Source organism: Sciurus vulgaris (genome assembly GCF_902686455.1).
Source record: "Sciurus vulgaris genome assembly, chromosome: 11".
Lineage (NCBI taxonomy): Eukaryota > Metazoa > Chordata > Mammalia > Rodentia > Sciuridae > Sciurus > Sciurus vulgaris.
The window spans coordinates 120,351,699-120,362,877 of NC_136472.1; the positions used below are offsets into that span (position 1 = coordinate 120,351,699).

Below are 11,179 nucleotides of genomic sequence, written 5' to 3' on the forward strand. Positions count from 1 at the left end.
AGAAGTGGGGGTAGGGTGGAGTTTCCCCCAATCCCATTCCAGGTTCACTTCCTCTTTTTTTTTTTTTTTTTTTTTTTCCTTTGACCTCCTTGACATTTGGGTCTTCCTGAGACCCAGTTTTCCTATAGTTAAGAGAGGTAGGAGCAGAGGACTGGACATCTTAAGTGTGGCTACCTTCCCAAGACTCAGGCCTCTGTTGAGGGTGACCCTTATAGGAAAGAGAGATACCAGATTGTTTAGTCTTGAGTGACTGGGCCATCACACCAGAGACCCAGCCTGATTCTGGGCAGGTGCCACCATGGGCATAGCACCCATGTGGCTCAGGGTAGAGGAAGAAACCCCACCAGGGGTGAGGGATACTGGCTGAGGGTGGGCCCCCTCTGTCCTGGGCAGTCTCGGTGAAGATAGGGCCTGGCTGGAGAGACTGGGCGTAGGGGTCATTGCACCAGGCCTGGGAGAGGCATGGGATGATCGGAGGGCTCGTGCTGAGGTAACAGAGGAAAGAGTCCCATTCTTAGAGATTGTGTCTGAGCTTTTGGGCCAGGGCAAAGTCCGGGGAGCGGTGGCATCCTCCCTAGTCATCAAAGAAATAATAAGATATCAGAAGCAGAAAGGAAAAGAAGGGGAGAGTTTCTGTATGTTTTGTCTTTTTAGCTCTACAAATGCAGACTTCAACCCTCTTTTCCCTCTCCCATAAAATCTGCCCCCCTTTCTATACTATTAGACTCGAACTTTGTGAGGGAAGTTAGAAGAGCCCCCATCCCTGCAGAGATCAGGGACACTTACTTGATATCATTGGCCAGCTCCTCCGGGGCCTTGCCCCGGCGTTGGTACAAGAGGACCAGCCCAGCGAGCAGCACCAGTCCAACCAGGCTGCCCACAACCGCTCCAGCAATCACAGCAGCCCTGGGTCCTGGAAAAGCCTTGGTGTCAGAAGGGAACACTCATCTGTCCCCTACCTTTCAATTTTACCACACACTGCCACCACACACATTCTTTTTTCCTCTTAGAAGAGAAGGCACTGTCAAGCAGAAAATGGCAGGCCAGTCACTGCACAAACATGTGCACAAACCTTTGATCAGGGTAAGCGCCCTGTCCTGTTACAATGAAAGGCCTCAGCTAACAGGCTTTCTCCCACTTGCAAACCCACTCCCACCATTGACTTCTTAACCACACTTACCCCTCACTGACCTGTGCTCACTTCCAGAGTAACATTGCACTGGGCGCTGCCCAAAAGATTGCGGGCTTTGCAGACATAGACTCCAGACATGGAAGTGGAAAGGTTGGTGAGTCTTAAAGACCCACGGATGTCATCTGTAGATACAATTTTGCTATCAGTTCAGGGACTTTTTTTTTTCCCATGTGAAAAAAGAAACAAAAAGTCCTGCCCTTTCTCTGGAATGTCCTCTTTGACTCTGGGAGTCTTATCTGTTCCCTGATGGAGGGGAAAGGTGTGACAACTCCCAGTAGCAGACCAGCTAGTTCAATATCCCTCTCCATTTCTGCTCCTCAGTGCCCCCAACTGATACCTGAAAGGAAGTGATCCACAGAAAAACCCAAACACCATTTTTACTTTTATTTCTGAAAAGCAATGTGATGAAAGAAAAAAAAAAGGCTATAAACTAGAAAACCTAGGAACCAGAATAGGCCATGTGACCTTAAGCAAGTTACTTGAAATTCCCGGGTCCCCATTTCTTCATCTGTAAAATGGGGTTAATATGACCTAGCTGGTGGTGTTGAAAGGATTGTATGAACTGGTTATTATACTAATATTTAGTGACTGCTTATTCTGTGACAAAACTTCTCTAAGTTTTTTACATATACTAACTTATGAGAATTTCACAACAAACTTATGAGGCAAGCACTACTTAAAGAAAGAAAAAGGCCAGGTTCAGTGGCAAATACCTATAATTCCAGCGGCTCCTGGGACTGAGGCAAGAGGATTACAAGTTCAAAGCCAGCCCCAGCAACTTAGCAAGACCCTGTCTCTAAATGAAATATTTAAAAAGGGGTTGGAGATATGGCTCTGGATTCAATCCCTGGTACAAAAAAAAAAAAAAAAAAAAAAAAAAAAAAAAAAGGTTTTTATTATAAAAATAGTCAAGTGAGACTGGAGGTATAGCTCTGTGGTAGAGTACATGCTTAGCATATGTAAAACTGTGGGTTTACTCTCCAGTGTTAAAAAAAAAAAAAAAAAATTCCCACATACACAAACAAGAAGGTCAAATGAAAAGTAACAAGAGGGGCAAAATGAGCCAGGTTTAGAAATTAAGTGTGATTCTGTCTGAAAATTAAAAAATAAAAAAATAAGGGCTGCCAGTCTGGAGTTGTAGCTCAGTGTAGAGTGCTTGCCTAACATACATGTAAGGCACTGGGTTCAATCCTCCGCACTGAAGAAAAAAAGAGGGAAAAGAAAAGAAAAGCAGGGGCGTTATCAAAATCTACATATCTGTCACTCAGATCCAACAGTTGCTAATATACTACCATACTTATTTTATTCCTCTTTCTCTAAGAAATTTTTTTTTTGCATTAATATACCTTTTATTTCAATTCAAGAAACAGGAGAGGATCCCAAATTCCAAGCAATTCCCAGTACACAAATTGAAATTTGGAAACATTGGGCTGGGGAGATAGCTCAGCTGGTAGAGTGCTTGCCTTGCAAGCTCAAGGCCCTGAGTTCAATCCCCAGTACCGCAAAAAAAAAAAAAAAAAAAAAAAAGAAATTTGGAAACAATTAAACAAATTGAAGGATTTCCCAAGAGTCACTTGCCAAACCTAAAGGAGTCACTGTTCCTAAACTGTGAGGGAATTGCAGACTATGTTTCTTTAAGAAATTTTAAGTACTTCAGTACACACCTTCAAAACAATAAGAACATTGTCCCACATAACCACAATACTATTGCCACACTTAAGCAATTAATAATAATACTCTAAAACCATCTAATACTTCATATAAAAAATGTTACAATTGTCCCTAAAAGATTTTCTGTAGCGGGTATGTTCAAATCAGGGCTACTAATATCCCATTTTACAAGTGAAGAAATAGAAGCACAGAGTTGCATGTGAAAGCACTGGCAGGCCATGTTTTTGTTTGTTTTGTTTTGTTTTTGTTTTTTATTTTTTTCCTTTTATCCACTGCGCCACATCCCCAACCCTTTTTGTATTTTATTTAGAGGGCCTTGCTAAATTGATGAGGCTGGCTTTGAACTTGTGATCCTTCTGCCTCAGCCTCTGGAGCTCCTGGGATTACAGGTCATCTTTCTCACCTCCTGTCTTCCTCTCCTTTCCCCTCCCCCTCCTCCCCCAGCCCAGTCCTTTGCAGCATTGCCTCCCCTTTTCACACCAGTCCCCAGGGCACCTCTCATCTTTTCCCTTCCCCAGTCATAGTCTCAGTTGTTAAGAAATTCCCTCACCTAAAGCTGGTGCAAAGAAAATCTGGGGGGATGGGGGCAGCCGCTCCCACTGATATTCAGCAGCAGGCTTACTCCTTGGGGACTGGCAGCTCAGAGTCACATTGGTCCCCACATGGGGCACACCCAGGAGGCGGCAGGATGGAGGAGCTGGAGGAACTGGGGAAGGAGACACAGGTTAAAGCCCACAGCCAAGGGAACCAGGAATCCTCCCCACCCCATGCCCTTCTGTCACTCCACTGGCCCCGCCCCCAAACCTTATACTCAGCCACTTGGGAGAGAGACCCCCTCAACCTCCCTGTGGAGTGGGAGGGATCTGGAAGTGTGTGCTTCTCACTCACCCAGTACTTTGAGCTCTAAGGTTTTGCTGCTGTGGCCTTTGCTTTTGCCTTGGTTGTCTTGCACATTCACAGAACAGCGGTAGGAGCCAGAGTCTTTCTCCTGGAGGCCCTCCAGCCTCAGGGACACATTCCGGGAGGGCATGGAGTAGACCAGGGATGCTCTAGGTTTGCTTGACAAGACCCCATTGATGTAGGCCAACACCTAGGGGCAGTTCACTTCCTGTTGTTATTCCATGATGCATGTGCCCATGGGTCAGTCAGTTCCCCTTCCCCAAACTGGCCTTCACAGGCTGCTCCCCCACACCATCCTTCTGAGCTGTACCAACCCCTGTCCACCCATCTCTCCAGCCCCTCTGCCACTGCACCAGGGTCCTTTGGCAGAACAGACCTTATTCCCCCATGTGTTATGTCTTTATCCCCTACTTGGTGTGTTTAGAAAGGTGGCAGAAAGGGAGAAGGGGGGAATAATGTAATAGAGAGTTTGTATAAGGAAACTTAGATTACAGAGTAGATCCAGGTTTTGTAGGGCCTGAAACTTATACAGTTAGAGGGGGGCATCTTTAAGAAAAAAATTTTGTTGTTCTTGTTTTGGTACCAGGGATCGAACCCAAAGGCACTTAACCACTGAGCCACATCACCAGTCATTTTAATTTTTTATTTTGAGACACGGTCTCTCTAAGTTGATGAGGCTGGCTTTGAACTTGCAATCCTACTGCCTCAAACTCTGGAACTGCTGGGATTACAGACATGTGCCACAAACCCCAGGCTAAAACTATCTTTAATGAAATAAAACAAGGTCAAATGATTTCTTTAAACATATTTTTCCACGACTTTGGAAGGCATTCCTGTAAATGGTGGCCTTGAAATCTGTTTCATTGGCTTTTGGGTAAACCTGCCTCTGAGTGTAAGTCTTGCATTAAGAAGGAAAAAAGTGAGGATGTGGGAGGAGACTGCCTTTTGCCTCTCCAGGTATAAAGAGGAGTGGGGCAGAGGGTATTTATTTGGGAAGAGAATTTTCCAAAGTATACAGAATGGGGACACAGAAATATGATCAACTTTTAAATAAGCTTCCCCTTCCTCAGTCTCTGCTCCCCTGCTCTACCTCCACCATAACAAAGTAAAATGTCTCTGCTATCACAGTGTTTGGGTGCTGGGTGTCTGGGGGAGAAATTTAGGGAAATGGAAGCCTTTGGGGGTATCTTTAAGATGAAAAAAAAAAACAAAAAAAAAAAACCACCACTGAAATTTGTTAGGACACATGCTTCCCCCACCCCCAAACTCCTTCCTCAGCTTCCATTCCCTGCCACTCCTCCCACGTCCCCAGATCTTCCCTACATCAGCAGTTGGGCGCTGCTGGGATGCTTTCCCCCTCACCTGGTTTAAATCCTTCCCTTCTTGTTCCAAGAACCACATCACAACGGGCTCTTCCCATGGCTGGACGGATACCTCGCCTTGAAGAGTGTACCACGCTGGGAGCACCACTTCCGTTCCCTCTGCCACCTGCAGCTTAGTGAGGCCGGGGGGCACGTGCAGCTCCAGCTGGGCTCTGGAGGGGGACGCTGGAGACAGATGGAGGAAGAGTGAGTGCTTAGGAATGGCTCCCTGCTCAGACGGCTGACTCTGCCCCCACGCTAAGGGTAGGGAGGCCTTGGGAATCCGAAGGACCGAAGGACAGAATCCATCTCCTCTCTCCACTGGAGGAAGCCTAGAGGAGTACCCAGGGACCTCCGACTCAGCGTCCTGCTTCTCCTCACCCATAGTCCGTGGGTTTGTACCAGGATGGAGACATATTTCTACGTGTTTGTGAATACCCAGAGGCACAAATTCTGAGCACTAGTAAGAGATCGAGGAGAAGATATCAGGATGGGGGCAGATCTAATTTTGATTCACACCCCACGTTGTACACCTGCTCCCCCAATTTCCTTGGGCGAGAGACAGGAATAGTAGGGACACTAGTTTGGAACAGCGGGTCTCCTCACTCCTCAACTCATTGGGCAGAGGGGGTTGGGAGGCCGCCGGGTTAGTATTAACGCCGCGGTTCCTTCTGAACCTCGGGTATAGGGACATCGGTTCAGCGCCCACACCTGATCCAGTGACTACCGTGCTCCCGGGCCTCCCGCTCAGTCCCAAGGAGTCTTCCCTAAGAAAACAAGAGAACTGGGTCACAGTAGGCTCTCAAGAGCCCTTTTGGGATCCAGGTGCTCCGGTCGAGTTCTATTGGGTCTCTAGGAATTACAGGTAGGACGAAGGACAGTCTTTTGACAAGCATTCAAAGCTTCCCCAAAGCATGTGCACAGCATTCAGGGGATGGACTGGGGTGTCTTTTTCACTTACTGGGCTGTCACTTGTACCATGGTGTACAGACACTTGTTCTTTTGCCTTTCAGAGTGGCAATGAAACAGCCAGCCGAGTGCTAAGCCCTTTCTGGGATGAATAATTTTGGACTAGTACCTGGCCAAACCTGAGGACGCTGGAGGTCCTGGTCCTGGACTCTGCTCTTCCCCAGCCACAGCCCTCTGCACCGGAGTAGGAGACGCCACCTCCGTGAGGTGAGCTGGTGACCAACCCGCGGGCAAGGGCGGCAGACAGGCCCAGTTCTGTGCCCTTGTAGACAGGACTGAAGTGAAGTCCCCTAACGGCCCGAGAACGGATCCCGGATCCCGCCAGGATGCGCGCCACCCCCACAGCTTCCCTGCTGCACGTCTTTACAGAACCCCCACTCTATTCCTTCGCAGCACCCCCCTTCCTATTTCCTGGCGGGTTCCTGCGGGCTGGGCAGGAAACTTGTGCCCGGTGATAAGGCAGAAGACAATGAAGGGGGGGCCTGTTGGACCGGAGGCACTACAGGAGAAAACAACCCCCGCCTCAAGGAGCTCGACGCCCCACGGGGACCTGGCCTGCCGGTCATTCAGCCGCGGCCGGGGCAGCCGCGGCCGGGCCAGCCCACTCTTCCCGACCTTTTTGCAGCACTCGCCGAATAGCCAGAAATGGTTCCTGCCCAGAAACTTGCCTAGGTCCAGGAGAGGTGCGAGCTTCCTTCGCCCCTGGTGCCCCAGAGACCTCCTCCCGGTCCCGCATTCATAATTGCATTTTGCAAAAGGTAGAGCGAGGTTACAATACACAATGGACACAGTAGAATTCGGACAAATGCTTCCTGTCCTACACCCTTGGTCAGAAACCAGGAGCAGAAGAGAGTCACTGGCTTCTCTGCCCTCTGTCCTGGGTGTCTGCTACCCTTTTGGTCCTGAGAGGGAAATGGGGAATGATTGGGTTCCAGTGAAAGGCATTGGAACAGCCCAAGAAAGGGACCTCTCTGGCCGCCTCAGACCAGAATAAGAAAGCAGGCGACGGCCTATGGAGAGTGAAATGGGCCGGCTCCCCAGGGCTACTATTTTTAGTTTCCTTCATTCTATGAGAAACTCCCCCCACGGACTTCTCACGCCCCAAGGGCAGCAGCGCTGAGCCGAGGAGCGCGTGGAGCCTCAGGGCCTTGCTGAGTGGGGGCTGAGGAGCAGAGTAGGACCTGCCCCATGCTCCCAGGATCAGAGCCCATTTAACCCTTAAGAGGGCCTCAAGAGCTGGGCAACGCACAGGGCAACCCGTAGGAGCGTCAAAGCCTTCAGTATGATAAACTGAGGTTCAAAACTAGGATAGATGAGCTGCAGATGGTCCCCAGGATGCCCAGTCTGCAAATATGGATTTTCCTCCCATGATCCCATGCTTCCCAGAAGGAAGGGAGTTAGGGAAATTGAGAGTGAATGCAGAAAGAGGAACTGAGGTTCAAGTTAGGAGGGCAGAGCTGAGGAAGGTAAGGAATTTTAGATCAGGAGGGCAGAAAATCCACCAGGTTTTGGTATGGCTAGGGTGCTATTACAAGACCCATCTGTCTAGGGACCCCGATACTTCATGCCCCAACACCACTGGCACACACGGCAGGCTTAAAGGGAGGCACAGTCAGGAAGGAGCTAGGAGGTCCCCGTCATTGGGGTGGAATTTCATTCTACATCCTTCTAGGCCTTACTTGCCCTGGCATCCTCCTGAAATGAGTTAAAGTTGATGCTGCCACCCTTGTGATTCTTGAAAGGTGACAGCAAAAAAGTCTGAGGCAGTAAGTGGAATAACTTGCAATGGGCTTAGTTCCTCCTGGGTACTTCTCTTCCCAGGTGTAGCACTGGGCCACTTTAGCTCTTGTTGAAGCTAGTGCTGCTGGAGGCTTTCGACTCTCAGCACTTGCTTCAAGAGGTTACCTTCCTCTCTGTCACCCTCCTATTTTCCTTGTCCCTTTGGGTCTGGGAAACCATAGGGGTGGTAGACCTGGAGGAGAGTCACAGTTCTCCCAGCATTTGAACCCTTCTCCATTTCCTGTGTCCAAATGACCTCACGGACGTGCCTTTGGGGCACCTCCCTTGATTTCCAGGGCAGGAAACCAGAGCGGACAAGAGGGAGGAACTGGGCTGGGGAATTGATGTGAAGTACGTGTGTCAAGCCTGGGGCCAGGGCATTCCCCTAGCTATCTTTTGAGTCAGCTGTGTGTGTGTGGTGGGGGGGGTGGTGGTCAGAGGGGGACTGGAGTTAAGTCCTTAAGCTCTTTAGTCAGTGTCTCATCTAGCGCCTCAGCTCATCCAGCTCTGCTGAGTTAGAGTGGAAAGTGGAAGAGGGAATGATTCCAATAACTCATCCCAGAGATATCCCAGTCTTGTCTGGAGATGCCCTTATCTGGAGATGCCCTTATCATGCCCGGAGATGCTCCCCTAACAAAACACACACCACACCCAAAACTGGGAGTTGTCCCTGCCTTATGGGGACAGAAATCAGCACCAGCCAGTGATGCTCTAGCCTGAGGGTGGGGGACAATGGAGGGAGGGCAAGAGTCTGAAGTTGGAGTCCTGTCAAACCTGGTTCCTCCTCAGTGCCCAAAGTCCTCCCACAGGGTCGGATTCATCCTATATGTCATCCCAACTCCCCTCTTGGTCCCGAGTTTAACTCACCGAGAGTACTTAGCCCTAGGAACAAAAATCGCAGCAAGGGGGTCGCAGGGGGCCCGGGTAGAAAAACCATGGCCCTCCCTGGACCGAGTCAGGGGCGCCAGTTCCAGGATACACCGTCGGACAGGTGCCGAAGCTGTGCGACAAGCCAGCAAGCCGGAGCGTGCGCAGGAGCTAGGCCACTGACACCAAAGGCAGTCAGCCCCAGTCTGCTTGTGTGCCGGTGGTGGGGTGGGGACCAAGGGCGACAGGGGGCGGGGCATTGAAGGGGGCGGAGAGGTCGTCGTCCTCTCGGGCGGGGCCGCCGGTGACCCGCCGCCGGAGGGGGGGGTGGGGGGGGGCGCGTCTAGCGCTCAGACTGCCGGATCGGCCTCCGCCCGGGCAAGCCGCAGGCTGGAGTTGGGTAAGTCGTGGTACCCACCGGCCAGTTCGGAGAGGACAGTCCTGAACGATTATTTTGGGTCATCCTCTCCTCCTTGGCTGGTGCGGGGTAGGAAGGGTGACTATGAAAGAAGTGATAGGGGACTATCGAAGTCCAGGAGCCACCCACATCCTGAAAATGTAAAAGCCCTGGGGCTTCAGCTCGAATAACCCACTTCAACCTTGGGGGTGTCTAAGCTGGAGGAGGGAGAAGCGCGTTTCCCCAAAGCCCTGGAACTGAAGGGTTTAAGAGGCAGGAAGGGGCTAGCACTCGGAACCCACACTGCTGCCGGATCCAAACGCTTTTCCAGAGTCAGGGGCAGGGGCAGCCATCCCAGCCAGCAGGAACGGTGAGAGGCACGCCCACTGGCACCCACCTGGCACGCTCCCAGTAGCCTGGGGCTGTCTGGGTGGAAGGCCTGCACCGCACCGTAACGAGCCAGCGCCTGCGAGTCGACGCGGGGCTGTCTTTGTGGGCAGGAGGAGAGCGACTCTTTATAGTTCGCAAAGACTCCCCAAAACCCACCGGCCTGTGCCTCACACCCCAAGCAGAGAAGACTGGCCCAAGGTATCCACAGGAGCTGGGCAGGAAACTGAGGAAACTACGAGTGTTGTTCCCAGCTCCTCAACCCTGGAAGAAACCGCTTATAGGTCTTATTTATAGGTCTTGTGCTGACTGAGGAGCAAAGGGCGGCTGCAGGAAGGTAGGACAAAATTTTCCGTTTCTTCTTTATCCCCCCTTATCTTAGCTGCCTCCCACCCCTGCAGTGAACGGCTCAGGCCTGCTCTGATCCTTTAATTCCCAGGACTAGATCTTGTTCGCTGTGAATTTAATTTAACCGCCCCCACCACCATCCCCCCCACCATTCAGTCAAAAAGCGTCTGTGCGCCCTCTGCTGGCCGCCGCTTCCTCACACGAGGGCATGCACCTGTTACTGTTTCTCGGCCCAGCATTTCAAAAAAAAAAAAAAAAAAAAAAAAAAAAGCTACAAACACTGGAACTGAGCTCAGTGACTGAGCAAAGGAATCACGGAGGGCAGAAGGCATAACCACGGATTATGCCACGGTGCTGCCCCCTCTTTTATCTTTTATTCCCAGACAACTCTGGGACTAAAAGGTCTACTGAATTCTCTACTCCACACAGTTCTGTCATTTTAACCCACACTGTGCAAGGTCTTTTACTACACAATGTCCTATTGACCCTCTCTGAAGCTTCTTCCTTGTGACCTGCCTGGCTCCTCTTCAAATACCTGCTGTGCAGTGGTTTTGAGAAATGCCTATGCAAACACTAAACTGCTCATGCCATCTCTGGAATCTAACAGTTGGCAGCTCAATGGCTACAAAGGCAACAGGAATAGGCAAAAGGAGAGTTTCACATGCTTATGCAGGGGCCTACCAACTGCAGTGACTTACAAAAGATGGGGGTGAGGCCCTTCGTTTGGTTTTCTTATTCTATCACGGAGATTTTTCTCAGCTTTAGCATACTTTGCAAAGCATCTCTTGTAAACTGCCCTCCTTTGTTTCCAGACCAGGATTATACCACTCAACAAATAAGTAACTCCTTCCAAAAAAGGCAATACAAAGTCTTGGCTGTAACTCTGAAATGCCAAAGCATCTGATCACACGTGTGCTATTAAGTGCTACTTAAGGTATGGTCTCAGTATTCACTCCGTGTTAGCTATTCCTTCAGAATTCAGATTTCAAAGAGCTTGCTATGTAGGAAGTAAAGCAGGAACCAAGAATCAGTAAATGTCTCCCTGAAGGAGTAGTCTCCAGGGTTTTTACACCAAAGAATTTTCCTGTTTCCTATTCCAACCACTTCTTTTTTCTGACCCTGAGGGAATCAAGTAGTAGAAGGTAGCAGAGCAGTTCCATTACTTGCTTCAGGTTTTTGCCAAGATGTACTTTAGGGTGGACATTGCATTCTGCCCTGGTGTAAAATGAGAATGTTGGCACACAGTATCTGTGCACGACGAGGGAGCTGCTTGCATACAAATGTGTGCAAAAGCTGAATCTAGTTTCA

At 49.9% G+C, this 11,179-nt stretch overlaps 1 protein-coding gene across 1 annotated transcript; it reads right to left on the reverse strand.

The window, feature by feature from the left end:
* Nucleotides 1-47: 47 nt before the first annotated feature.
* ESAM (endothelial cell adhesion molecule) lies at nt 48-8,964 on the reverse strand. Its single transcript, XM_079104325.1, has 7 exons — nt 8,740-8,964; nt 5,126-5,310; nt 3,752-3,953; nt 3,414-3,569; nt 1,192-1,314; nt 787-913; nt 48-574 (listed from the first exon to the last, which is right to left on the reverse strand). The coding sequence occupies exons 1-7, from the start codon at nt 8,807-8,809 to the stop codon at nt 259-261; spliced, it is 1,179 nt and encodes a 392-aa protein (XP_078960451.1). The 5' UTR covers nt 8,810-8,964; the 3' UTR covers nt 48-258.
* Between the last annotated feature and the right edge of the window lie 2,215 nt (nt 8,965-11,179).

Excerpts from the sequence above, each read along its gene's own strand:
- ESAM (XM_079104325.1), bottom strand. The coding sequence starts at position 8,809 with ATGGTTTTTCTACCCGGGCCCCCTGCGACCCCCTTGCTGCGATTTTTG. Across the intron at positions 5,311-8,739 it reads CCTAGGGCTAAGTACTCTCG|CGTCCCCCTCCAGAGCCCAG; the intron begins GTGAGTTAAACT and ends ATCTGTCTCCAG. Across the intron at positions 1,315-3,413 it reads TTTCTTTGCACCAGCTTTAG|ATGACATCCGTGGGTCTTTA; the intron begins GTGAGGGAATTT and ends TTGTATCTACAG.